Source organism: Exophiala bonariae, assembly GCF_035927105.1.
Source record: "Exophiala bonariae strain CCFEE 5792 chromosome Unknown scaffold_3, whole genome shotgun sequence".
Lineage (NCBI taxonomy): Eukaryota > Fungi > Ascomycota > Eurotiomycetes > Chaetothyriales > Herpotrichiellaceae > Exophiala > Exophiala bonariae.
Window position 1 is genome coordinate 1,352,673 of NW_027042478.1, and position 26,997 is coordinate 1,379,669.

The following is a 26,997-nucleotide window of genomic DNA, read 5'->3' on the forward strand; positions in this document are numbered from 1 at the left end:
CAAAGGCGTCCAACAGTCTACTAAACATACGTCTCGGCTTATAACCGCAACAGGTTCTCGGTGGAGAGTTTTAAATCAAAGAAGTCTTTTTGACATTTCTCGCATTAGAACGACAACCAAGATAGGAGAAGAAGTGGTCACAATGTCGGACGACGCAGCCATCAAACAGCTTGAAAATGCTCTGGCGCTCCAGAAAAAAGCATTTTTGAAAAATCAGCGTCCTTCCCTCGAAGAACGAAAAGCCAACATCGGCAAGATCCCTGGGATGGTCATTTCAAACAGAGAAGCCATCCTGGCGGCCATGAACAAGGATTTTGGCAGTCACCCAAAGGTAGCTGTCGATTTGGTGGAGATCTTGGGTGTGGCAGGGAGAGCCGCTTATGTACTGTCCCAAATCGACAAGTGGACGGCTGCTGATTTCAGAGAATTCGATCCACATATGTTTGGGGATGCCGCTGCAGAAGTGCGGTATCAACCCAAAGGTGTCATTGGGAACATTGTCCGTAAGTTGTTCTCCTCTACCTAGTGAAAACTTAAGCTCATTGGTTCAGCGTGGAACTTCCCCCTAGACCTATCGCTGGGCCCACTATGTGAGATGCTCGCTGCCGGAAATCGTGTGATCATAAAGCCATCAGAGTTTACGCCGGCAACTGGCGCTCTCCTGGCTAAGATGATCAAGGAGAATTATCCCGAGGACCTTGTCACCGTGGTGAACGGCGGCTTGGAGCTCTCGAAACGTTTCTCGCAGCTCAAATTCAACCACATTCTGTATACAGGCAACCCAGCAGTGGGCAAGCTTGTAATGGCCGAAGCCGCAAAGAATCTTGTGCCTGTGACGCTTGAACTTGGTGGAAAGTGCCCGGCCATCATGCAGAAGGGTTCCGTCAACGACGAGAACGTTGAGTCGATAATAGGCACCAAACTTTTGAAAAATGGCCAGATGTGCATATCTGTCGACCATGTCGTGGTCCCACGAGACGAGGTGGCTGCGTTCACCGATGCTGCAGAGAAGCTGTTCAAGTCGAAACTGGCCGATTATACCTCATCTGCAGACAACACTGGAATCATCTCCCAACGTCACCTTGATAGAATCAACAGGTTGGTCAGCGAGGCTGAGAAGGCTGGTGTGAAATCGATCAAGCTCGGTGGCGAGGTACAGACAGAGAACACGAAGCGACAGCTTCCGCTGACACTCCTCGTCGACCCTCCGCGAGATCTCGAGGTGATGCAAGACGAGATCTTCGGTCCCATCCTCCCCATCATCCCATACGATGACATCGACGCTGCCGTTGAAGAGATCAATGCAGGCGAACGACCTCTCGGTCTGTATGTGTTCGGCGACGACATCGATGCCGCCAATAAAATCATCGACAACACCAACTCCGGCGGTGCGGCGATCAACTGTGCGGCTTTACAAGGAGCTCTTCCATCGTTACCCTTTGGCGGTTCAGGAAACAGCGGCATGGGCAGACATCATGGAGTGGAAGGGTTCCGAAGTTTTTCAAACCCGCGGGGAGTGTTTACTCGTTCGAAAACAAATGCGGATATGATAAAGGCTTTTATGCCGCCTTATGCCGCGTTGGGCGAGCCTCTGGCTGAGGCTGCGTATAAGCAGGCAACGGGTGTTGCTTGAGAATGAGGCGGGTTCATTTGAGTGATAAAAGTGAAGATTGGGAATATGCTGGTACTCGCCCTGGCTGATAGCAGACGAGTTCAAAAGGAATTGGTCTGATCGTGTGGCATTGCCTAAATATTTGGCGACCTGAGCGTATTCCCATTCTGTTCGATCGAGTTGAACTTGTTCCAGTGTGAGAGAAAGCTAAAATCATGCCCGCTCCTGAATTCAGTCGCCTCCTTTGCAATACCTCGAGTGACCGTGCCGTCCATGGCGACCTCGTTTCTGATGCGGAAGTCCAGGCCATAGAGGCCTTTTGAATGCCCACTTGGTTGCTAAAAGCAAAGGCATCGTCGGTCTTAGTAACAGCCCAGGCATCATGCACACCGAGTCTATCTGGGCTGGTTGCATCAAGCCAGGGTTGCAGATCCATGACAACCTCGTGGTCGTCGTGGGTGACAAGTGTTCCACTCTGGGACTTGGGATGGGTGGCCGTTTCGTCTTTGACTAATAGAACTTGGAACTTGATTGTCTTTGCTGGTTAATGTTGACAATTATGATGAAAAGGGGAGAATAGGGGCCTTCAAATAGTCCTCCATACCCAGTCCTGTGTTATCGGTGCCGCGATGGCTACTGTCGTCAAACAGAACCCGAGAGACCCGTCTTACGATCAACTCAGCCATCAAAGAACCATGCATGTATCAGTGCTATTTTGAGTTTTGAGAAAGTGTTACAGGATCATCAGCCCTTGTTCACATGAGGAAGTCAAACAACCATCAGGTAGAACAGTAGCAGACCAGGGGGAAAAGGCTACCTGATCGTGTATGGCCTGCATGTGAGTCGAGGGCTTGTGATTGTTATGAACATGAACCGATCGCTGGACTTCTTCAGCTGACAGCCCCATCGATCAACCCTTTCTCTAAAGACGAGAATCACACGTGAAGGGTGCTGGTTCTAAAAGGTGTCATGCATTTTCTCAATGAAGGTTTCTGAAACGTCTACACAATGCATCTCTGAAGCGGCAACATTTAAATGCCTAATCAGGCAGTTAGATCAAGCAGCAGGATACGGTCAGCCTGATCACGTGAACAGGCGTTTCTCTGCCAAGCGAAGGATATCTTTTTCGGAGATCATCCAAGATCCCCAGCCGAAGGAGCAGGATGTAATCCATTTAACGATTCTGTGATTTCTTCGCTCCGCAGCTCGCAGCCATCTGCACGAGCTTGCGCATTCCAGAACTACCTCTTTGGAGTATCTCAAGAGATCACTAGGAAGAGCTGTGGCCTAGCATGTCGGTACCACGATGTCTCCGGACAGCTCTGAATACTTGTCAAACATGCAAGGTATGTCGCCTCTCTCCCGCATGCAGAGATGCGCTGCACCAAAGAACCCCCTCTTTAACTGACTCGAATATATAGAGTACCTCATCGCTGGCACGTGCGAGACTACTCCGCTCGCAAACCCGACAAATACGGCCTTTCTCCTCCAGCATTACCCGACTTTCACCCCCGGAAGACATCACTGCAGGGTTCCCGATGCCAGAAGTTGGTTCAAGAAAAATACAGGGATTAGATGAGGAGCCGACGCCTTGGGAGACAGAGAGTAGTCAAAGTTCAAAGCCAGATGGCGAAGGATCTCAAGTATCACCACCACCAACCAAGGAGAAGATCGACTCTCCAAAGACCACCGTACAGCATTCCAAAGCTGCAGCAGAAAAAGGCTCCAGAGCTCCAATGGTATCTTCTACAAAGAAAACGAAGGCACCGATCACCACTATAACACCACAACCGTCAGAGCAAGACCATGACGACCTCGACCCGGCCACAGTCAATGTTCCACCTAATGTCCTTGCCGCGTTCCGCACTCCTCTCCGTCACAAAACTACCCATGGGATTCCTGTCGCCTCACTACAGATGCGATCCTACAGTGTACGCAACCTCGAATTCTACGCTGATTTTGCTGTGCGCGCTGCGTACTGGCTCGGTTTGCCCTGCTCGGGACCCGTTCCATTACCGAAGAAAATTGAACGGTGGACCGTCCCAAGGTCGCCATTCATCTTCAAAAAGAGTAAAGAGAACTTCGAGAGAATCACAAGACGCAGATTATTAACCATCTATGATGGCGACCCAGCTGTAGTGGAGATTTGGTTAGCGTTTGTGCGCAAGTGGCAGTTCTACGGCGTGGGCATGAAGGCAAATGTTTGGCAATTCGAGGGTCTTGGTAAGCTATGGCCCCGTGCAGCTTTTTTGATTGAGTACTAACGTTCGCTTCCAACTATAGATGTGGCAAAAGGCATGGACAAGCAATTTGAAAATCTTGAGAAGGAGTTGGACGAGAAACTACGACTCTTTGGCTTCAACAAGGCTGCCGCAGGCAATCGTGACTTGGTGCGGATGATGCACAAGCAGGGCGTCAGAGGCCCTGGTGTAGGTGTCACAGACGTCAGGGATGGGACAAGAGATCAAGCCGAGCAGACCTTCTTCACGTGATTGGAAACCTACAAGCATACCCTTGTGGATGTAAGAGGCAACAATTGTGAGAGGAGATCATTGTACAGAAATATACTCCCCGCTTGTGAAAGCTCCATTTTAAGCCAGCATTCTGGCTCTGCATTGTACAACGATAATGGGATGTAAGAGTTATATCGGGACTGAGATGGCTTCACCGAGGCAGGACGTCGCGTGGCATTAGCATAGATTTTAAGAGGTGTATGATTGACTGCTATGGCTACCTAGGTCGACCTTTTGAGTGGTCTCGTGCTCAAGAACAGTTATTTTGACCCTCTGAACCTACATTGAAACTAATGGGACAGTGCATCAAGGATTCGATTGCTCTCTCGACAAAGTTCACTTTGGCTGTCGCTGCGCAGTACCACTCTTTTATCGAATGGTGGAAAAGGATAAGAATGGCCAAAAGGATGGTCCTAATAATTCCAGATGGAGGTCTTCAGGGGAAATTCTCGCTCCGGGACATCAATATATATACATGCCTGAAGACCTCAATAGGGCTAGTGTCTTAGCTTCCAGGTTGCTGACCAGCGATACCTACCAGCACCAGCCTTCTTCTTGTTCTTCTCCCTCCTTGATAACAGCGAAGGCCATGATGTTGAAAACACAAACTAGCTGTAAGGTACTACGTATCACATAATACGTTTTCCGCCAGGATTCTGGTCCTTTGCTATTCGTGAAACTCTTTGATGCCACAAGAGGTGTCTCAGGCACTCGTCACGGTAATGGAGCCTTCTGTTTACGCTTGCCTGTTAATTACAGCGAGAACACCGATCCTTGGAGCACAGCCAGTTCAATTCCAAGGTACAGCCAACAAAACGACCTCACATCCCAGCAGAAATCATCTTCACGACCGGGATCTAATTTATTATGTATAGGGTCAATTCGGCATCAAGGCCCACTTCTCACCCGTGGTACCCACGGGGACTCGCCTCGAGTGCTGGGCTGAGTCTACGCACAATTACTCAGAGGAGCGCCGATCTTGAAAGGTACATCTTGGAAGCCTCCGCCGAGACCAGGAAACCTCGGTCGCAGACTTGCGATATCTGGACTCATTGAAGCCAAGGCATGGATTGTATTATGGCTGCCCGAGGGGCACTTACATAGAAAAGAGACAACTCTCATCACAAAGAATACAGGAAGAGTGAGGCATCCAGGATTGGAATTATGTAATACCCCAAACAGGACAAAGGACAAAAGGGGAGACTAGGGGAGAATGATGGGGAAGGAAACCATTCCGCGCATGCATCGTCCTCACTCGGGGACTCGGAATGTTGCGAAAGTTGCGGGGTTACCACTGGAACGAGCCAATCTCAGAACAGTTACACATTAGGACCTTTGAGGGGACCGGGGATTGAGTTTTGGAATGGCCTCCATCATGGGGAGCATGGAGTGTCAGATCCATTAGTGTGGAATATTTCCATGGTCGGGCAGATCGATTGATATATACCAATGTCTGCTCAGGTATCCGACCACGATACGGTTCGATTCAACTCCATACGGGATCTCGAGCCGTTCCGGTTCGATCATTTGACATCACAGAGCAACCTCCCATCATGTCGCCCGGACGTCTCACAGAGGATGAGGAATATGATTTTATTGTGTGGTAAGTGAACATCTAAAGTGCAATTGAGCTGCCTCATTGACACGACTGGTCAGTGGTGCAGGGACATCAGGCTGTGTGATCGCCGGCAGGCTTGCGGAGAACACCAATGCTCGGATCTTACTCGTCGAGGCTGGCCCTCATAACAAGGATCTGGAGAATGTCCATATGGTCGGCGGTAAGCGACGAATCATCTCTGTTGTCACTAGCTGGTTTGGAACACGACTGACCAAATTCGCTCATAAAGGATGGTCGAAGAACTTCGATTCCGAGACCGACTGGAATCTCGTTACGGAGGAAATGGATGGTGTTGATGGACGACAGGTCAAACTCAGCAGAGGGAAGTTTCTGGTATGCTCTGTTGCATCACCATGGAAGTAACCTACTCTGATACCTTCATCCAGGGTGGCTCATCAGGCGTGAATGGTACGCTCTGCATATGGGGAAGTAAGCAGGACTATGACGACTGGAAGTGAGTTTTCTGAGCTCCATTTATGAGTGTCAGCTAAATAATTCAGTCTTCCTGGATGGTCCGGCGACGAGTTCTTCTCATATATGCGCAAGGTGGGAGGGATGTCATGGTCCCATGCCTATTTTACTGACGTCTCTAGGCTGAGACATTTCATAACAAATCATGGTTCGAGGCAGATGAAAAGGCACATGGTTACAATGGACCGTTGCATACTGAACCTCACGATCTTGCTCCTATCTCTCAACTAATGCTCAAATCCATGGAATCTTCAGGACTGCCCCTGGTTCACGATATGTTCACCAATGGCGAGACACCTCACGGATGTGGACACGTTCCAAGGACACACCACAAGGGCATCCGAACGACTGGAGCGGATTTTGTAACTAACGACCAGCATAAGGACAACATTGATATCGTCGTCGAGACACTGGTGGACAAAATCAACTTTGAAGAAAAGGATGGACAATTACAAGCAACTAGCGTTACTCTCGTCGACAAAACCGGTGCAAAGCGAGATGTGAGTGCAAAAAAGGAGATAATTGTCTCGTCTGGTAAGAACCGAAAGCCAAAAGAGAGGCACAACAACTAATACTCGACAGGTGCATATTGCTCTCCAGCTGTCTTGCTTCGCTCTGGTATTGGCCCGAGAGCAGAGCTCGAAAAGCTGGGCATCAAGACTCTCGTTGACTCTCCTGGAGTTGGCAAGAACCTACTTGATCATCTTGTTCGTAAACTTCATATTCTCTGCGCCTCGCACCTCTGACGTATAACAGATTGTTTTTGCTTTTTATGAGGTGTCCAAAGATGGACTTACCAATGACCACCTAGTGTACGTGCTTATCTTGGACAACGTTTTTGTGCATTACTGATTAACCTATCAGATACCATGGCGATGCCGCAATGGCTGCTTATATGTTGTACAAAGAGAAGAAAACTGGAGTTCTGTCAACTTTCCCCTTCGGAGCATTTGCTTTCGCAAGGCTCGATGACCGACTCAAAGATGATCCACTGTGGCAGAAGGCGAAAACGGAGTCATGCCGCGATCCCATGGGGCTCACACAAAAGCAGCCAAACATTGAATTCTTTACCACGGAGGTAAATCAACTTCCATACTACAGCAAATACAGTAGCTAACATGGACACAGCTCTATGGCGGGTAGGTCCCTAGCTGTCCCACATGAGGCTTTTCCAAGCAACCACTCCCTTCAACGTTGATAGAGCTGCTCAAAAATCCTGTCATTTCTGAATTTCACAACCGATCTTGCTGACCAACGCTTTTTCAAAAACAGCCCGAAGCAGTACGATAATTACCCGATTGGTGAGTATGTACCTTGAGATGTCAACAATCGCTAATGGAAATCAGATAAAAAGCATGCGTTCGCGATGATTACTGAGCTGTTCTCACCACGTTCAAAAGGAACAGTAACCTTGAAATCCGCTGATCCATCCGAGAACCCGATCATCGACTGCAATTATCTCTCAGATCCTCTTGATATGCTAGTTCTGACTGAGGGTTGTCAGTTGGGAAATGAAATCGTACTAAATGGCGCCGGAACCAAAGATGTTGTAAAGGGCTCCTGGCCACAGAGTATGTGCTTCACCCAGTCTGAGACCAAAGACGTTATTAAAACTTAGCCAGCTGCCAAACACCATACTTTCACAACCCGCGAACAATGGATTCCACATGTCAAGCAAAATGCAACAACGTGCTATCACGCCGCCGGTACCTGCAAGATGGGAGCTGCGGAGGATCAGTTTGCTGTGCTCGATGCGCAGCTGAATGTTCGAGGGGTGAAAGGTTTAAGGGTTGCAGATTGTAGTTCCATGCCATCTTTGCACGGTGGTCATACTCAGATGCCTGCGTAAGCGTTTCTTTTTGGAACCATTGAACACTTTGCTAACTGATGGTAGTTATGGCATCGGTGAGAAAGCTGCTGACCTAATTAAGGCAGAGTGGACGAAGGCTTAGAAGACAGTTCTGTGAACAAATTCTGAGATTCACCGGCGGCGACAGATTATCAACCTAACAATGGTGCACGCCGTAGCAAAAGCCGCATCAATGCATCTTTCTCTTAAAGGAATGGGTCAATAGATCTTGACTACCCGATGCTGTGTTACCCAACGTAGCCCTTTGGCACTAATGATGTGAGCATTACTTGATGTCACATATACAATTCTCCTATATAGATGCTTCAGATGGGTATTTAGAAGAAGACGTATACTTTATTTTTGACCTAGGTAGTTACACGAACAAGAGTTGCCCCTTTTCTCCTCGGTGGTGCAGCCTTGTCGACCACTACGGTACCGCAAAAATCATAGCATGCAACTTTGTGTCTTGGCATCTATCACCTGAGCAGCATCCTCAATTCATCTTCGTCCTTTCATCAGACTTAGAGAGATATTGTTTTTGTACTCTTCTGCATTCTGCGTGCTCTTGGAGACGCGTTCACTCCTTTGAATTTTATGATGCTTTCTCGCGCTTGCCGTCCGTCCCTTAGATTGCTTCAGCAGCCGTCCCTCTGGTCTGGGTCTCGAAGCTTTTATACCAGTGGAAAGAGCTACCAACCTCAAACGACAAGTTCTGCCTTAGACAAACGAAGTACTGCAAGCGATACGAAGCACGCTGCTAGTGACTTGGTGCTTGGTGACACGCAGGCAGAAGCCCACACATCGGCAGAAATACCCCAAGTCGTTTTCTCAGGCATTCAACCAACTGGTGTCCCTCATTTGGGAAATTATATCGGAGCACTCCGCCAATGGAAAAACTACCATGATGCAAGCTTTAGCGTAGAAGCCACCACCAGACACTCAACAGAACAGTACTTCTCGATTGTTGATCTTCATGCTCTCACTGCGAGTTTGCCCAAGGAGCAACGGAAGCAGTTGCGAAAGGAGTCCTTCGCTTCCCTACTCGCGATAGGTCTGAAGAACACAGGAACAACTACCGTTTTCTTCCAGTCCCATGTCTCCCATCATAGTGAGCTTATGTGGATACTTAGCAACGTGGCTTCGACTGGCTACCTTTCCCGAATGACGCAATGGAAGTCCAAATTGAATCTTCCTGATGAGACATCATTGGATGCTGATGAAGCTACTGCTGTTTTGAAGCTTGGACTGTTCTCCTATCCTGTTCTACAAGCTGCGGATATTCTTCTCTATGACACGACACTTGTGCCAGTGGGTCACGACCAGTTGCAGCATGTTGAATTTACTCGGAATCTGGCTCGAAGTTTTAATTCCTACCTGACGGAAGCTGATGGGAAACCTGTCTTCACAATTCCAGAGGCAGTTGTCGTCCCTGGAAAAAGAATCATGTCACTCAGAAAACCAACCCAGAAGATGTCCAAGTCAGACACTGATCCAAGATCACGAATTTCAATTATTGACTCGCCAGAAGAGATCCGCCAAAAGCTGAGGGCAGCTGTCACAGATTCGTTGACGGAGATCTCGTACGACCCAGAGACACGGCCTGGTGTCTCAAATCTCATTGAGATCTACAAGCACGTAACAGAGATCCCTGCATCTTGTCACGAAATTGCTCGGGACAATCAAAATCTTTCTATGAAAGGGCTAAAGGACATGGTTTCCACAGCCATAATCAAGGAGCTTGGAGACATACGTCCGCGGTTTCTACAGCTTATGAAGCAGGACAATGAGATTCTCACAGAGGAGATCGCACTTGGTGCCTCTAGAGCACAATCCAAGGCAGGAGCTGTTTTCTCAAACGTTCAAAAGTCTTTGGGCATTTCATAGACTGTCGGTTGGACAAACGATGGACCGTTGCAACAATCACGAATGCTTCCTTTGAAGAAATTCAAGCACATAAGCAGCCAAATTGCCGAGAGCCACAAGGCTGAGGAACAAACGTTATATTCCCGGCACGGGCAGAATTTCCGGCAACTCGGCTGGCATTATCAAGATCAAACATAGATGCAAGGTACCGCCGAGATTCAGCCTCTGACGCAACAAAGGACTGTATCAACTTGTCAAAACAAAAGCCTCACTGGCATATGCTTCTTATATTTCTAACGCCATTGCCACAAGCGAACAATACTGAAGTCCTGCTCCATATCGACCACTGGTAAATCCTCTGGAATTACGCCTTTCAAGCCTTAATCGGTATCGTCCTCCTTGAACAATTCAGAAACGCTCTGCATAACGCGTCAACTTCCAAATAGCACACCCACCACACTCAATTGCATCTCAAACACGCTGAACACCATGGACATTGACACACTGTCGGCGATGATTCCAGGGTCTTTTCCATTTTCACCAAGCTCTCCCTCTTCCACCACCTCTTTCGAGACCACTGACACGGTTGAGAATGGCGCTGCCTCCAAGACTACCGATGAAGAGCTTTCCATCGATGAAGTTACCAGACATATCACCATTCCACGCTCCTGCATCCTAAAATTGGGTGACGCCCTGGCTCAAGCAAATGATATGCTTAATAAAACAACCAACTCGATGACCATCCCAGCCAAGGCCATGCCCGAGTTCACCTTTCCAGCTCCAGCAGAAAACGCCAGTGTCGATGCTAAATGTGTGGAACAAATCTTTGAAGATGTCGTCTCAGTACTTCAGGCTTTAATGGCAAGAGCAGGCTCCAGCAAAGATGAACCAGCAGAAATACTTTTCCAAAGCAAGGAGAAAACTACGAGGAGCTGCAACAGAGTGTTATGGTAGAAGTCGAAGACACTGTCACCACAAACGATGAGAAAGATGATTATGATATCGAAGGTGCTATCAGAGATGCCATGAGTGAACTATGCTTGGATTTGTGAAAGGAGGGTGCTTGAGCTTGATCGGGCCAGAGGTTATGGAAAGCGATAGAGGCTGGCAATATTGCATCTTGGATGGAACGTGCTCCCGAGATACAATCGGAGATTTTCTCTAGTGGAAACATTGAACCAGTGATCGGGTCCATTTTGTAAGTCCCTGAATGAAGAAAATCCGAATAATGAATGAACCTCCGCTTTTTTGCAAGTATGCCTGTGCAAAACATTAACCGAAGTTCCACCGATGGTCATACAACTTTTTGGAGCAAACCCCAACATCTCTCGATATCACTGTCGACAATTTAATATCCAGACACACGTGCATTTTGCAGCCTGAAATGCACAGAAACCTGGTCTCGCCATGCCGGCACACGGCACGACGATACTTCTCGAGCTCGCAGTCTCGACGGGAAGCCATCGACCTCGCTTTTCACAGACATGACCCTCCCGAGACAACAGACATCAGAGGGCCGCCCATAGTTCTGATGCACGGCTTATTCGGGTCGCAGCGAAACAATCGCACGATGAGTAAGTAAGGCATACTCTTCTTCAACCCCATAAGAAATGCACACGGCACATCCCTTCACAGCATCATCTCTCAAAACAAAACCCAAGAACTAACCTCGACGTTTCACTCAACCAGAGTCCTAGCAAAAGATCTCTCACGGCCGGTCTACAACCTCGACCTGCGGAACCACGGCGACAGCCCACACTCCCCAGAGCACGACTACACTTCGATGGCCACGGACGTGGAGCACTTCATCCGCACACAGAATCTCACGCGGCCCACGCTGATCGGGCACTCGATGGGCGCCAAAGTCGCCATGACGCTGGCGCTGCGCTCGCCACAGAACTACTCGGCGCTGATCCCCGTGGACAACGCGCCCGTCGACGCGGCCCTGAAGTCCGACTTTGGCAAGTACGTGAACGCGATGCGCGAGATCGAAGAGCAGCAAGAAAAGGGAAAGAAGCGGATCGAGAAACAGAGCGACGCGGACAAGATCCTGGCCAAATACGAATCCGACGTCTCGATCCGCCAGTTCCTGTTGACGAACCTGGTCAAGATGCCGCCGCCAAAGAATACCTCTACCAGCACCACCACCACGCCGCAGAAGACAGGCGACCACCACCACGCGCACAAGACGGAACTGCGCTTCCGGATCCCGCTGCCGACGCTGGCCAAGTCGCTGCCGGCGATGGCGGACTTCCCGTTCAAAGACCCGGACGCCGCGCGCTTCGAGGGTCCGACGCTCGTGGTGCGCGGGACCAAGAGCCACTATGTCTCGGACGAGGCGTTACCGTTGATTGGCCGGTTTTTCCCGCGCTTTGAGCTGTTGGACTGCGATTGTGGCCATTGGGTCATGGCCGAGAGGTTTGACGAGTTTCGCGCCGGCGTCGTCGAGTGGGTGCAGAGGGTCGTGGATCGGGCGGGTTGAGCGCTGAGCGCCGTGCATGAATGACGCTTTTGTCTACGTGCTACTGTGTATGTGTGTGTGTGTGTGTGTGTCTGGGGTTGTTCTCGCTGGGTGACTTTGGTGGACGAGATGTGGAATCCCTTTCATGGGTCTGGGCTTGGTCTGTGGTTGGGTTAGACTGGAATGGAAGGGTGGTCAATCGTTTGCATCTTGCATGGTTCTCAGCAGCTCCTTTTGTTCTTGATTCGTGGGACTACTCCATAAATCGAACTCAAGTGTGAGCGCCAATGTACGGTAGATTATGGGTTTCTCGGTAGCAGATAAATCCGGAGGTGCTCATAGGAAGGGAGAGAATTGATATGGCTACGACGACTCATCATCCACGTGGAACAGTCATATACTTCTCGAGCGTTCACGTTTGAAGAATTTTTTCGAATTGTTGCAAAATGCAATGCCATGCTACTTATCTAGCTAGCAAGCATTGGCCCTTGTCTGTTGCGCCGGAAGACATTGGTGTGAAAGCCACGAAAGAATTCCCCTCAAGTAATGAAGAGGAAGATCTCTTCATGTCGTTCGTTGAGTAAAGTTTTGATCTCCTGACATGCAAATGTTCTGGCAACCCAATACCCTTAAGAGGTAAAGACCAGCGAAGAGGGCATGCCGTGGGCGTTTTGTATTTTGGCTCTCACCACCACCTTCGACGAGAAACCCTCTGCTCCCCTTTCGTTCATTTCATCCCATGACATCTTCCCACTTGCATTGATGATCTGGAACTCTATTGATTCCACCCATTCACAAAGCAGTATCACGCTCGGCAGACCACCTATTTAAACACTCTCCAAAGGTGCGTGCTCCTTGAACTCGCGGTCGACCTTCTGGCCAGAGTCATCCTGCGAGCTCTCACCGTGCAGACCAAGCAGAGCACCGAGATCGAACTTGGGTGCCTTTAGTAACTTGACCTTGCGGATGTGAACGTTCTGGAGAGGGTAGATGCCTTGTGTGCTCTTCTCGATCTCACGGCCGATGACCTCGGGGATGAGTTTGCCGGTAAGTTGGGCGAGGGTGACGCTGGTGGCCTCGCGTTGGATGATCTCGGTCATCTTCTTGCGGATGGCGCGAATCTGCGAAGAGGCGGCGTAGGTGGTCTTCTTGATCTGGTTGGGGCGGCGCTTGGTGAAGGCGATGGCGAACAGACGGAGGAGATAGTCATCGGTGGTCTTGACGGTCACGTTGGCCTCGATCAGGGTTTGCCACTTCCGTACCAAAGAGCGGAGTTTGTCAGAGGTGAAGTCGAGTCCGTGGAAGTTGGTCAAGCAGTTCTTGCCCTGGACTTCATCCACTCGCAGCTTAACCTTGCGGAAGGCATGGTCTTCGTCGTTCTGGAGATCGGCAAGGGAGACTTCGAAGATTCGACCCTTGAGGGCATCGTTTGCGGATTTGAGACCGGTTGTGCGGTTCACCAAAGTCTTTCCAACACTATGAAATCAATTGTAAGCTAATTGTTCCTGATAGTCATTTCTATTTTTCTTCCTTGTCTCTTCCATCTCGTGTAGGTCGTGGGTGAGTGGGTGTGTACATACTCTCTCGTGTTGAAGGTGGATGGAGCCTTGACTGAGTACCAGTCTTTTCGTGTGAAAGGGTCTTGAGTTCTCTTCTTCAAGCCTTTCTTTCCTTTCGAAAGACGCTTGTTCCTATTAGACACAACTGGTGAGCTTTGGTTCTTCCAAATGATCAAAGCAGGATTGAGGTGGATATCGTTGCTGAGTTTTTGGGATATTGGATTGAGGTGTGACGGTCCTGCGAGGAATATCGAGAAGGAATGGGTGTGCTTACTTTCCTACAGCCATGATTGCGACCTAGTCTATCTTTTGGGCAGTGCAAAGGATAGATAGTCTTGTCGCAGTGGTTGTGGGTGGATGTTGTAGTGGGATTGAGATGAGGATGTCGAATCTTCAAAAATTGGCAAGTTGCGCTGTGTGCGGGCGGGCTAGTAAATCTTGGCGTCGCAGGCAAATAGAGGTACAGTCACGTGGATATCTTTCAGCCTTGCTCCAATATTTTCTAGCGACGGTTATGATGAGTCATCACGCTTTGGCGCACGAACTTTGTGAAGAGCACTGGTTGCACTTCTATGGACTAAACTAGACATTGGATCTGGAAAACTTTGAGTCTAGACGCTGTCTACTTTAGTGATCCATCTCTACCCTCATGATGGCCATGTCTTCGTCATCAATCATCCACATCACATCGTTGGTAAAGCTGTCTCTGATTCTCCTGCTGCTGCACGCAGTCTTAGTCCGAAGTCTTCAGGTCCTTCAGCTTATCAGCCACGCTATCAGCAGGTGTTTTCGCTTTCGCTCCACCGTCTGCAGCAGCTCCAGCCTTAGGTTTCGCTGCAGGCTTTGATTTCTGGGTAGTCGAATCCTTGGGTAGCTCTTTCGTGTATGGGATGATATCGGGCGTGCCAGGGGGCATGTATCGCCTCAACACCTCGGGGACCTCGAAGCCATCTTCCTTCTGATAGTTCTCCAACAGGCAGCAAAGTGTGCGTTCGGTGGCACAAAGGGTACCGTTCAGAGCGTGTGCGTAGGTTTTTCTTGTGTCGATGGCTCCCTTCTTCTGACCATATCGGATCTCCAACTCTCGAGTCTGGTAGTCAGTGCAGTTTGAGCATGACACTAGCTCTTTGTATTCACCCTGGTAGGGGAACCAAGCTTCCAAATCGTACTTCTTTGCAGCTGCGTTGTTCAGAGCCCCGGACACAATCACCACGACCCGGTATGGAAGACCTAGTGATTGGTAGAATTCCTCTGCCGTGGTCTTCATATCTTCCAGTGCTTGCCACGAGTCCTCAGGCTTAGTGAACAAGAATTGCTCGATCTGATAGCAATCATGTTAGCAAAAGCACAGCTAGCGAAGGCCCAGGAGGGGAACTCACCTTTTCGAACTGATGAATTCGGTAGAGACCCCAGGCATCTCTACCGTGGGAACCAGCCTCCTTTCTGAAACACGTGCTATAGCCAGCAAACTTCTTGGGCATCTCCTTCTCCGACAACCACTCATCAGCAAACATGGCTGACAAAGGCTGCTCGGAAGTGGCAATGAGATATTTATCCTCCGAGTCCTTGTCTTCAATGACCTTGTAGAGCTCCTCGTCGAACTGCTCCAACTGTGCCGTCTTGGCCATGTACTCTGCCTTCATGAAGTAGGGTGGCTGGATGGGATCGTATCCCTTGGCATAGAGGAAATGCAGGCCGTAGTTGATCAGAGCTTGGTTGAGCAGTACGCCCCATTTGCGCAAGAAGTAGCCCCGGTGTCCGACTAGCTTGACGCCGCGCTCGCCGTCGTAGACCTCCGCTCGCGTCATGACTTCGTGGTGTGATAGACAGTCCTTCTTCTCGACGGTCACCCCCTCGGGCGCCCATTGCTTGACAACCTCGTTGAAATCCTGATAAGCGGCGGGAAGAAGACCCTATTGTCAGTACACAGAGCTTGCTCATTCGCGACCCAGGCCTCAGCCTTTCGGACAGAGGCGTTCGTCAAGGAAACAAATCACCTACCTCGTTGTCATTGATAGGGACCGAGTCATGGACGTAGTTGCCAATGGTTTTGCACTTGCGGTCTCTGAGCTTCTCCTTTTCCAAGGCCTCGTCTTCGGCCTGTTTTTTCTCCTTCTCGAGATCGATCTTTTTCTGTAGGAGTTCGCTGGCGTCTTGTTTCGCCTACATTGGTTCCACCGGTCCTCGTTAGCATTCTCCAGCCATATATCCACACATGGATCTCCCCGAGGAAAGGGGAAAGGCTTCGTCGAACCTTCTTCAATTGTCCGATCTCCTTCTGCACTGCATTGATCCTCGCGCCGACTTGAGTTGCATTGTAACGTGCTGGGTAGCCGGAATGGATCAGTCATTTTGTGCTCGCGGAAGTGAGGGAAGAATTGTGGCACCGACTCGAATATGCGTCGTTCCATAGCGCAATGACTTCGTCAACGACCTCTGGCGGTGCATATCGTCTGCGTTGGCTCTCAATCGCTTTCTTGGGATCACCTCCCCTGCGGACACAACGGTGAGCGGGCGTGGTCACAAACGGATTGCGGGGGGGAATTTACCTGGAGGCAATGAGATCTTGTGGGTCAATCATGGTGTCGGAGAACTAGAATGAGAGAAAGAAACAGAGGAGGCAAAGTAGAAGAACTGCAAGAGTTCTATGGAGCTGTCTAGGGAAATTGGCAAGCGAGTTCCTGAACGTGAAGCGCACGTGTGGATTTAAGAAATATTGTTGCCCCGCGAAATTTGGCCGGAGCCTCGTGAGTCACGCCGACTCACCCCAAGGGTTTCTATCATGTTTATCATACTGACCCATGCCAAATGAAAAGAAGATACTTGGGACATATGAAACGCGCATATCAGTAGCTATTCAAGGTGTTTTGATGCATTCACGCTATCAAAACCGAGCCACTGTTGGGTTCCAATACTTCGACTTCATTTTACATATGTTTGTATATAGCTATACAATTAGGAATTCCTCTCCCATTCCACAAAGGATTCATGTTGGAGCCATTTCCCAAAGGCGACAATTTTCTTGTCCACTCGTGCAAAGTAGTCTGCTGCCCAAAAGATCACCAGTGCCATCACAACAGTGATTGGGATATATATCCACTGCGAATCCGGATAGTGTAACTTTTTCCAAGGAGCCATTAACTCGTAATACAATACCCATAGAAGTGTGTTATGCACGGCATAAATTCCAAAGGAAAGTTCTCCTACATACAGAGAGATTCCCGAGGTAAGGGGTCTCTGCAAGATTGGAGAGTATTCGATACCGGCGATGGTCATGATCGCCCCAATGCTGAGCCAGAAATGCTCCGCACCGTCCGAGTAGTGTGGTGGGATTCCATAAATGAGGTATTGAAAGGGAAACGGGCCTTCGATTCCCAGGTCTGGGGGTTGGCTAAGCAGTACCAAACCAGTAATGAAAACGCAAATGGGACCGCATTGTTGAGCTATGGCTAGCCCATGATGTCGGTGGCCCCAAGAAAGTCCACCTCCATGTTGCTGTGGTAGTCTCGTCTGTAGTTGCCGGCTTGGGTTCCAACTCAAAGACACGTCCGCAATCAACATGCCAGATATGAAGGCTGCAACATATATGACTTCCCAATAATAAGAGAAAGTGATGATGGCCAACGAAGTCCATATTCTGGCCCTCGTCGAAAGCTTGCAAGTTGCTGTACAGAAAGCAAAAAGGATGATGCTTCCACGAAACTCGACAGGTATAGTCCACATCTGATCGAGAAATTTCGTCCGATATCCATCCAGAGTATACCACCCAGCAACAGCTTCGAAAGGATTACTGGAATATCCAACGTCCATGAGCCAGTCCCAAAACTGCTGGCTCCAAGTTGGCAGTAACAACGCCTTTTTGCACCAACCGAGATGGATCATAATCATTGTGAGAAAGGTCGCTAAAGCGGTGGGGACATATAGTCGGAGATATCGTCTAAACATTGAAGATGCCAGACAGTCCAACAACTGTCCAGATTGCTGTGCCCTCATCAATTTCAACATCCGCAAACTCAGTACATAACCTGAGATGACGAAGAAAAGGTTGACCATGGCAGGGCCAGCCGAGTAGAGGCGAAGTATGGGTTGATACATGATGCCACCCTCTGGATATCCGTGCATGTGGAACATGACCACTGCACATGCAGCATAGCCGCGTAGTGCGTCGAGATATGCGGTTGACTGAACCCGATCCGGATGGTATCTCAGTGCCTTAGGTCGCATGAATCGGGGTAAGGCGACTTTGATATACGCTGCAGGATCTCCCAAGTGTGCAGCTGAGGGTTGCACTGGCTCCTCAATAACAAGTTCAGTGTGGTTTAGGTCAGGATCTGCCGACACTCGAGGTAGAGGTATGGACTGCTCCAGATCAAAGAACTCCAGAACACGAAACAGTGGGCGGCGGATGAAGCCCAGAGCTGTGCGAGCACCTTTTACCAGAAAGAAAATCAGGGCCATGATGAGCAAACCCATAACTACTCCACAGCCGATGCTGCTCGATGTTCATCTGAGAGTCCGAGCGTTATCATGTCATCCTGTTCTGACGTTGACAAGACGTAGAGATGGTTCAATAACTTCTATGGATGTCAATCTTCGGTGGGGTTTCGGGCCTCTTCCAGGCAGTATACGAATTATAAGTAGGAAAAGGTCGTTGAACTGTACAAGATGGTGAAAAAACAGACGAGAGTAAAAGAAAGAAGCCAAGTCAACCTTTTTTCACTGGCGTCGTACTCGTAGGATGTTGACCGGACGCATGTATCTAACTTGGCCATAGAACTTTTCCAAGGAGCCCAAAAGGGGTGGCATTTGATCCTTGGTCAGATTCAGTCAGCTCCGGATCTAGAACAGAGACATCGGCGCGACTCTCGGTTAAGGAGGGGATCTCTTGTGGCGTACCCGCAAGAAGCCAACGGGTTTCCCACGCCGCCACGCGACATTTGGATCTGTCTTGCAGCAGAAACAATTCCAAGTTGACTTTTGGGGGGGGAACTTCTGGGATTGTTTGGCCAGTCATGATGGAGAACTTGACCCCAGGAATAGCGACCGAACCCCTGACTAGTCCTACTTGGCACTAGCCTTGCTGCTGCAGTTTTCAAGCAACCGGCGTCAGGCTGCCAAACGGTGTTCCTGAGTCCTGAGTCCTGGACGCGGATGGAGATAGTAGCCGAGCTTTGAGCCATTCTCCATGTGGGACGAGAAGACTGCACTTCGTTGTGCTTCGGCCGATAGAAGAAGTGAAGCCTCCTTTGCTGCTTCATGGCTACCAGTCTCTTAAGTTGACCATGGACCCGAGAACATAGTACCAGACTCTTATTGACATCTGTGAGCCACTGGTAAACTATGAGCAGCTGCGAACGTGTTAACGTCGGCCGAGTGTTCGAGAGAGGGGGGAATGCCGACCAAGAATACTCGAAGGCAATTCCAAACCTTGGTTCAAGTCGTGACGAAGCTTGAGTAAGGCTCAGTGGTCTGGAAGAACTTGAATGCCAGGAGACGTGAGTGACAATTGGGTGGAACGGGAAGGAGTGAGAAATTATCGCACTTGCTTTAGGGAGAAACTGCAGATGAGCACAGCGACCGTTGCAGGTCGTAGAGGATGAGCAGAGAGCGCTATGCAAAGACTGAAAGCGATACCAGAAGCTATACATCATCATGGGCTCAATGAAGCACGGTCCAAAGTACAGGCCATCATTTGAATTGCGTAGTCATAGTGATAGCAGTTACAAGCCCGTTCGTCCATCTCGTGGCTGAGTCTCTCTGTCTCGAAGTTGGCCGTGTGACTTCAACGCAACCGTTTCTCTGGGAAAATACAGTGAAAAAAGACCTGCCATCCTTCTATCCAGAATCGACATATTCTATCCCTGATGCAGTAATATTCAAACACCGTCCTCTCGTTCCAGTCATCCCTTCATTAGTTATGAACGCCGCGTAATGCAAGCAAGCAGACATCGTACATTCAACTCGATGGTCAATGTCACATCAGTATCCCGACGGAGGACTGCACTGTTGGTCGCTGTGTGACTCCGTGGATTTGTGCACGCGGGCTGATCGCACAGCCTCACATCAGGACACACTTCCCACCCCCGGCAGGCTTATCAGGTTCCTGGGATTTCTCAATTTCGGCAATCATGAGCTCGAAGGCTCTCGAGACATTCTGATTGATACGGGCACTGGTCTCTATCCAGCCACACTTGAGCTCTTCACCCAATTGTTGACCTTCTTCAGCGGTGACCTTTCTGGACTTAGCAGTGTCGACATCACTCTTGTTTCCAACAATCATGATTGGTACGGACTCAGCACCCTGTGTGAGATGTTAGCCTGAGCTGCCTTGTCCGATTGTTCGAATGGCATAACGTACAAGATGATTGAGAAGTTTGTCTCTGATAATCCTGACCATCTCAAACGATTGCCTCGAGGCAACCGAGTACACAATCAAGTACCCATGAATGCCGATGTACAGCTTCGAGTTCATCAGGCTGTATTCATCCTGTTGCTGAATTGTCAGCGAATGATAAGATGACCCCCACTTCTCTTGATTGTTGTGCGTACCTGTCCCGCAGTATCGATGATTTCGGTCAGGAATGTCTGGCCTTTGTGCACAATCTCATGGCTGAAAGTGTTCTCGATGGTAGGGTAGTAGCTCTCGACGAAGTGGCCTTCGCAGTATTGTACGGTGAGGGATGATTTTCCTGCAAGCAGAGGGAAAAAGTCAGCCTGATTGTTGTCACCCCACCAGCTGGCAATGATGAGCGGCAGCCCACAGCCTCACTTACCGACGGATCGGCTACCCAAGATTGCGATCTTTCGCTGCTTCACCGAGGGAGCCATGCCTGCAGTGATAATGTGTGAGGCAGTATTATGGGTCGAGCCAAACAAAGCGAAAGGGTTCAGACGAGCGCCAGAGAGAAGACGAGGGTGGTTCGAACAAAGATGGTGGCCGCAAAAAAGTTCCCTAGGTTACTAAATCCAGGCACAGATGAGGTAATGCGGTAAGGATATCTGCTTTAAACTGAAGGGCAAGGGACGGACGGGTGGAAAGCCTGGGGAGGATCCCCCGAGAGAATAGACTTCACAGGCAGCAAATGAATAGCGTGGAATGGCAAAAGTGGTATGTAATGAGAATTGAACGATGACGGGTGTAGCGGAACTACGACCAAGGCGAGAGTGTCCAGAGGCGCAACTTTTGAACTTTTTGATATTTATTTTGCAAGAGCACATGCAAGGCGAATGCATGCAGTTGCGATCTTTCTCTCCGAGTCTGACAGTGAGTGAGAAGGGGCGAGGGCTCCAAGTTGTTCAACAGGAGGCAGTCTAGTACTTCACCGACATTCTTCGAGAGGGCACCGATGACATGGGCTGCGGTAGTTGAGAAAGCATCTGACCCGGACTCATTTCGTTCAAGTTCGGAGGTGGTTTGAGCGACAGGAAAAAAGAGTTCCAAGCTGGGATAGGATGCAGGTTGGTCCAAGCTGGCGGGGAGCACCGTCCCCAACCAATGGTCATTTGGACTGTTTAGGTCATACCAAGGAGTGACAGTAGTGACAATATTTGGTGTGTGTTCTGACAGCAATGATCCATCTGGGCTATTAAGACCATCGGCCGGGTCAACTCAGGCGATTCGACGTGGCATCGCATCGACCAGGATTCCGACTCCCGAGGTACGAGACGGGGGTACAAGGTACTTGGGGAGATACATCGGGGATCGGCTGTCCACTGTCAAGGGCTACTGTACCAAAGGTTGGTGCTGACGAGTAGGTACCTGTACCATAGCGGGTGAACGTTAACAACGACTCGGACGTGCCTGGGCGTACCACTTTACATACCGTACTCGTCACATCTCGTTGATTCTTAGGTACCTATCTAGCAAAAGGATGCTCGGGTATTTTATTCCTCAAACAGGGCGGTCGCCAGATCTACCAAACATGCCCTACTTAGTGACAACCCAGTCCCGCCCTCTTAATCCAAGCCCGCGGTGTCAAGTTCGCTCATGTCGATCGTGAACACACTGTAATAGAAAAATACACCAGGGCGTAGTCGTCTTTTCCACCCTTCTAGGCGGCCTTCTGTCTGACCGCTTCGTATATAACCATGAAACGTTCAAAACTTCCAGAAGGTGATCCTCCATTGGCAGCCAGATCCATTTCAACTTGACGCAGTGGAGTCAGGAACGTTTCCACAGCCAAAAACAACTGCTCCAGACCGGGGCCTTTGGTCGAGTGAGCGATCAACTCATTCGCCTGTGGATTCAGGCATAATGTGCAAAGCAGCATTGAAATGTACCCCAATGGAATGAGAACCTGTGTTTGGTCCATGGTATCGGCCTGGAAAACGATTAGCAATTTCGAGACCCTCGGGCCAGGGGCGCCAACGTACCTCAGAGGTCAGGTCGACATAGCTGTTAAAGATGTCGACCAGTCCGTCCACTAATCGACGCCCGTTTTGATCCTTTTCCAGCATTTTCTCCCTCGCCACATCAGCACAATCTGCAAAATTGAGCAAACACCCTAGAGCGAGAACTGCAGCATCCAATTTTTCACTATCCAGTTCTTGAGCTTGGACAGCCGATGTTGCCATGCGACAGAAATGATCATCGACCACCGCGTAAACTCGAGCAATGAGTGGTCCCTCGGCGAAACGGCTGCAAATTTCGGGTTGGTTGTTGCTTAGGCTCACAATGAACTTCAAGCATGATTGCTCCAATAGAGGCTGCTGCGCTTGACGAGCCCATTCCATTAGGTCCGCTAAACTTTCACGAAGCGCAGGAAAGTGGGCGCTCCTCTCAATCACGGTCACGAGGCTTCGACTAAAACTCGCTATCTCCAATGTCGAGAGTAGGGTGTTGAGACTTGTCGTGCTGTCTTCTCGTTCAGCCTCCAGATTCAAGGTTTTCTGAATGGCGATAACTGCCCGTAAAATGTCATCGAGCAATGGTGACGGTAGAGGTGGATAGTGCTCTCCGAGTTTGACCAGTGGGTGCAAAGTGTTTGCTAGCGCAGTATAGAAAATGAGTGAAATTGGCAAGGCTCGGTGGCCCGCCTGCGAAGAGCTCGTGTCTTCGTACTCATTCAACTCTGAGAGCAGGAGCTTGGGGAGATTCTGCCTACGATCTTTTGCCACCTTCGATAGTGGCTTATGCGTGGTGCCCAAAGTACTAGGTAGTCGGTATAGCGCAGCCAGAATCTGTACCATCGTTTCCGGAGACACATGTGTGGCAGACGTCATCCTTTGGAACACTGCAATCATCAGTGTACCACTCACCTCATCTAAAGTACTATCAGCACACTCATTAAACCTCGCAAGGCCACCTGAGTCCAGAAAGTGGCGTAAGAAAGTCATGTTGGCCAGCTTTTTCAGAAGCTGAATCAAGCCTCGAATGCGTGCCGACTTGATGCCCGACTCAACCTCATCGAGAACGGTAGACAGTTCGTTGTCGAACTTGGTGATGGCGCCCGCACGGCGTAATTCATGTATACTTTTGGGTTGCTTAAAGGAGCTGACTTCTTCGCTGTCATCATCTTCCAAACCCAAATCCATCTGAGAGGCAAAGCTTGTGAAGGACGTGGGCTGAGAATAGCTTTGCTGCGAAGAGTGTTGACTACTCGGCTCCAGGCTATCCAGCATGTCGCTCAGATGAGAGCGTTGCTTTGCATATGTTCGTGGCATCCTTACTGGAGGAGCAGGTTTGGGCTCCTCTGTCGCGAGATTGCCGTTCTCGTTCCCAGGCGCTTGCTGTAAACCTCGAGCCGGGGAAGCATAGCCGCTTACAGGTTGAGAATATGAAGACTCTCCCGCGCTGAAGTCGTTATCCCCAATGCTGGAGCCTGATTTCTCCGGTGCTTTTGCGCAAGGACCGTCAAGTCTGTCAATCAACCTCTTTCGACCCTTGCGCGGAGTGGCTTGAACTGGACCACCATCTGACATTTCCATGTCTTCAGAAAGCTGATGGGGCACAGTCCGTTCGGGAGTGAGCCTCAGTGAGGTCATCTGTAGATCGCTCGGACTGGAAGCATTGTTTGATCCATCATCTGAGAGTTGTATCTTCCTTTTCGGCGTTGTCTGCCGCGAGACTCTTGGTGAAGAAGCCGAGGTGTCCGACAAGTGAGCTGACGATCCGCTGCTAACACGTGTTTTGCGTGGTATGGAATTCTGAGGGACGTATGTGCGCGCCAAAGGTTGTTGACGTTTGACCGGCTTTGAAGCGGTCTTGGTGGCGCCACTCTGGTTGCCTTTCAGACTGGAGGGTTTGCTGATGGTTTTGGAAATGCGATCTGATTGTTTAGACAGGCCCAAGTAAGGTCGCGCATTATCTTTGTTGATCCTCTCCGAGTCCGCCCTTGACTGTACGGGAATGACCTTCCTCTTCTTGTTCAATGGTCCATTGATTTTGTATGGCGCATCCTCGCCAGAAGATTGGATATCGAACATATCGACAGCAGGGGTATTGGTAGATGAGCATGGGGAAGAGCCGGTGGTACTTGAGGGGGTTGTTGGTCTCAGGTCCATAGTATTGACCACCGAATTAACATCGCGACGGTCCGTCCACGTATTCTGGGTGACTGGGGCGGTGGACTGAGGGTAATCTGTCGGAGAGGATGAATTGAAGAGTGCGTTTGAAGGCGTGTCTTGAGAAGACAAGGGCGTTCGAGAGGATACTGAGGTTATATCGAAGATATCATGCACCAAGATCTTCCTGGCACCACCCTTGCCATATGTATTGGCTTTGCGCCGCGATGATTGGAAGTCCATCATCTGAGCCTGAGGGTGAGAGTAATGTTGAAGCAGCGGGAGAAAAGAGTAAATTAGTCTTCATCTCATGGATGTGGACGATGTAGATTGTGAGAGGTGTCAGTGGCCATCATCAACTTCGAGAGGTTATATCAAAGTTGAGGTGGGAAGGGTGAGCCGTAGGAGGGAAACTTGAACTGAATGAATTCAATGTCTAGAAATGGTACGAGTTGTTGTTGAAACAAAACATGAAGATGGGGAACCAGTGACAGGTCCCGATGCAGGTGGTGGCTGCCCGGTTCCCGATAGAGTGATGCCCTAAACTGGGGTCGACCCAAGTGGCAGCGAATAATCACCGCCACAGTTTTAAGCCTCCAGGGACCCCCGTATTCTCCCTCAGGCGGTCAAGAGAGGTACCTAGAGAAGCTGATTTGGTCCCTAATGGGAGGCCATCAAGCCTGGAGTGATCACTTGGTACGGGGATAGCCCCCTGGGCCAAGTCAACAGAATGACATCAAAGGTATAAACAAATCAACAATCCCAAAGAGACTGACGCCAGTTAAAGCTGACCCCTCCAGCTATCGGCCAGCTCCGAGTTTCACGCCTAGAGCTTTCCCTGCGAGCCTGCTTACCCCTCACCACTCCCTTCGTATTCCCCAATGGGCGATAAGTGACTTTCCTCCATCCCACGCATGTGCCCTGGCGAATATCAACATAAACTCAATGGCCTGCAGTTGATATCCTCCTTGAACGTCGAGTCGAGGCTCTGAACTTCCCAAATAGTGTCAACACTACATTTTTCCTTCACTTACTATCCTGAAGCTGGCATGCTGTGAAGCATTGGCACACTCTCTTCCCACCTCGAAACGACATATCTCGACTCTCGGATCCGTAGCTTTTCTGCTCTCAATCAGCCTCTAAACTCTCTCCCTCCCCTCGACGGGTCACGCGACCACCTGAAGCTCAGTCTCCTTCCCTTGACTCCACGCCTCTCTGTGCTGCCATGGCCTCTGTTCCACGTTCTAATGGCGTCCAGTCACCCGCAGTTGGGGTTGGACCCTCTTATCGCCCTGAGGGAGAGAAGCCCACGGCAACGGTATCAAGAGAAGTCCAACAAGAGAACGTCCATGTCCTACCGCAAACCCCACAACTGATCGCCCTTCTGACCATGATTCGGGACAAGAACACCCAGAGGGCCGACTTCATCTTCTATTCCAACCGAATCATTCGCCTCCTAGTTGAGGAAGGCCTTAACCACCTCCCCGTTGTCACCCACACCGTGACATCCCCAGTAGGAAAAGACTATGTGGGCGTACGGTTCGAGGGCAAGATCTGCGGTGTCTCGATCATGCGAGCAGGCGAGTCCATGGAAGAAGGCCTACGGGAATGCTGTCGGTCTGTCCGGATTGGCAAGATCCTCATTCAACGCAACGAAGAGACCAGCAAACCCAAGCTTTTCTATGATAAGCTGCCTCCCGATATCAAGGACCGATGGGTGCTCCTACTCGACCCGATGCTTGCCACTGGTGGTAGTGCAATCATGGCCGTCGAGGTCTTGAAGAGTAAAGGTGTCCCGGAAGACCGCATCCTCTTCCTCAACCTTATTGCGAGTCCTGAAGGAATCGAAAACTTTGCAAAGAAGGTCCCCAAGGTTAGGGTCATTACGGCCTTTGTGGATCAAGGTCTTGATGCACACAAGTGAGTTGGACTAAAACATCCTCGTTTTTTTTCGTGGGGAGGTCTAATGATTACAGTTATATCGTTCCTGGACTCGGTGATTTCGGCGACCGCTTTTATACCCTCTGATTTTGAGTCGAATCTATTCCCGGCTTTTATACACAAAAATCCATCTCTTGGGGCACGGACGCTCCCCAGACGAGAAACAATCTTGCGCATCGAGGCTTTCAAGACTTTTGATATACCGAACCCAGCTTTTGGAAGAGCTAGAGGCGGGCGACTGCTTTCCTTGCTATTGCCTCCCACCAGAACGAAACACGAATGCATGAATCGATCAAGCTCCAGGTCTGCTGAGGCGCTACTGCTATTGCGTTGGTAGTTGAACAAGTATTACAACACGCTAAGGTGGGCAAATCACATCGAAGCTTCAGGAGTCAGATAACCCCGATTTTCCAAAAAATTCTTTTATTCATGGGTATCTTGATTGTACGACCTCATCTTAGTTTTGATTGGGTCCGTCAGTCTGTTTTTGTTGAAGAACAATCCCTCTATAGTCGTCGTGATGAATAGACAGCCTGAGGCCCCCAGTTTCTCCGACCTTGTCCCTTTTTTTCTATCCAGATTCCAAATTACCAGCCGTTGAAGG

General features: G+C 49.8%; 12 protein-coding genes across 12 annotated transcripts; 7 read left to right on the forward strand and 5 right to left on the reverse strand.

Moving 5' to 3' along the window:
* Nucleotides 1-142: 142 nt before the first annotated feature.
* Nucleotides 143-1,633, forward strand: LTR84_008013 (uncharacterized protein; the record flags this gene model as incomplete). The annotated part of the gene is made up of 2 exons (XM_064851563.1): nt 143-503; nt 552-1,633. 2 exons carry the CDS (start codon nt 143-145, stop codon nt 1,631-1,633), a joined length of 1,443 nt encoding a protein of 480 aa, XP_064710566.1.
* Nucleotides 1,634-2,951: 1,318 nt separating this feature from the next.
* On the forward strand, nt 2,952-4,104 carry LTR84_008014 (uncharacterized protein; the record flags this gene model as incomplete). Its single annotated transcript, XM_064851564.1, has 4 exons — nt 2,952-2,958; nt 3,034-3,052; nt 3,105-3,835; nt 3,896-4,104. The coding sequence occupies 4 exons, from the start codon at nt 2,952-2,954 to the stop codon at nt 4,102-4,104; spliced, it is 966 nt and encodes a 321-aa protein (XP_064710567.1).
* Nucleotides 4,105-5,678: 1,574 nt separating this feature from the next.
* Nucleotides 5,679-8,166, forward strand: LTR84_008015 (uncharacterized protein; the record flags this gene model as incomplete). Its single annotated transcript, XM_064851565.1, has 13 exons — nt 5,679-5,728; nt 5,782-6,076; nt 6,130-6,197; nt 6,244-6,289; nt 6,337-6,748; nt 6,797-6,921; nt 6,971-7,026; nt 7,079-7,292; nt 7,343-7,353; nt 7,487-7,515; nt 7,561-7,785; nt 7,837-8,059; nt 8,109-8,166. 13 exons carry the CDS (start codon nt 5,679-5,681, stop codon nt 8,164-8,166), a joined length of 1,812 nt encoding a protein of 603 aa, XP_064710568.1.
* A 497-nt stretch (nt 8,167-8,663) lies between these two features.
* Nucleotides 8,664-9,950, forward strand: LTR84_008016 (uncharacterized protein; the record flags this gene model as incomplete). Its single annotated transcript, XM_064851566.1, has 1 exon — nt 8,664-9,950. The coding sequence occupies one exon, from the start codon at nt 8,664-8,666 to the stop codon at nt 9,948-9,950; it is 1,287 nt and encodes a 428-aa protein (XP_064710569.1).
* Nucleotides 9,951-10,418: 468 nt separating this feature from the next.
* On the forward strand, nt 10,419-10,883 carry LTR84_008017 (uncharacterized protein; the record flags this gene model as incomplete). Its single annotated transcript, XM_064851567.1, has 1 exon — nt 10,419-10,883. One exon carries the CDS (start codon nt 10,419-10,421, stop codon nt 10,881-10,883), a length of 465 nt encoding a protein of 154 aa, XP_064710570.1.
* A 616-nt stretch (nt 10,884-11,499) lies between these two features.
* Nucleotides 11,500-12,411, forward strand: LTR84_008018 (uncharacterized protein; the record flags this gene model as incomplete). Its single annotated transcript, XM_064851568.1, has 2 exons — nt 11,500-11,503; nt 11,627-12,411. 2 exons carry the CDS (start codon nt 11,500-11,502, stop codon nt 12,409-12,411), a joined length of 789 nt encoding a protein of 262 aa, XP_064710571.1.
* Nucleotides 12,412-13,217: 806 nt separating this feature from the next.
* Nucleotides 13,218-14,237, reverse strand: RPS1 (ribosomal 40S subunit protein S1B; the record flags this gene model as incomplete). The annotated part of the gene is made up of 3 exons (XM_064851569.1): nt 13,218-13,866; nt 13,971-14,081; nt 14,224-14,237. 3 exons carry the CDS (start codon nt 14,235-14,237, stop codon nt 13,218-13,220), a joined length of 774 nt encoding a protein of 257 aa, XP_064710572.1.
* A 445-nt stretch (nt 14,238-14,682) lies between these two features.
* LTR84_008020 (uncharacterized protein) lies at nt 14,683-16,530 on the reverse strand (the record flags this gene model as incomplete). Its single annotated transcript, XM_064851570.1, has 6 exons — nt 14,683-15,270; nt 15,329-15,862; nt 15,951-16,112; nt 16,204-16,274; nt 16,341-16,441; nt 16,499-16,530. 6 exons carry the CDS (start codon nt 16,528-16,530, stop codon nt 14,683-14,685), a joined length of 1,488 nt encoding a protein of 495 aa, XP_064710573.1.
* Nucleotides 16,531-16,904: 374 nt separating this feature from the next.
* Nucleotides 16,905-18,407, reverse strand: LTR84_008021 (uncharacterized protein; the record flags this gene model as incomplete). The annotated part of the gene is made up of 1 exon (XM_064851571.1): nt 16,905-18,407. One exon carries the CDS (start codon nt 18,405-18,407, stop codon nt 16,905-16,907), a length of 1,503 nt encoding a protein of 500 aa, XP_064710574.1.
* Nucleotides 18,408-20,007: 1,600 nt separating this feature from the next.
* On the reverse strand, nt 20,008-20,777 carry RHB1 (GTP-binding protein; the record flags this gene model as incomplete). The annotated part of the gene is made up of 4 exons (XM_064851572.1): nt 20,008-20,250; nt 20,308-20,436; nt 20,499-20,638; nt 20,723-20,777. The coding sequence occupies 4 exons, from the start codon at nt 20,775-20,777 to the stop codon at nt 20,008-20,010; spliced, it is 567 nt and encodes a 188-aa protein (XP_064710575.1).
* A 1,223-nt stretch (nt 20,778-22,000) lies between these two features.
* On the reverse strand, nt 22,001-24,698 carry LTR84_008023 (uncharacterized protein; the record flags this gene model as incomplete). Its single annotated transcript, XM_064851573.1, has 2 exons — nt 22,001-22,270; nt 22,323-24,698. The coding sequence occupies 2 exons, from the start codon at nt 24,696-24,698 to the stop codon at nt 22,001-22,003; spliced, it is 2,646 nt and encodes an 881-aa protein (XP_064710576.1).
* Nucleotides 24,699-25,677: 979 nt separating this feature from the next.
* FUR1 (Uracil phosphoribosyltransferase, synthesizes UMP from uracil) lies at nt 25,678-26,480 on the forward strand (the record flags this gene model as incomplete). The annotated part of the gene is made up of 2 exons (XM_064851574.1): nt 25,678-26,372; nt 26,429-26,480. The coding sequence occupies 2 exons, from the start codon at nt 25,678-25,680 to the stop codon at nt 26,478-26,480; spliced, it is 747 nt and encodes a 248-aa protein (XP_064710577.1).
* Between the last annotated feature and the right edge of the window lie 517 nt (nt 26,481-26,997).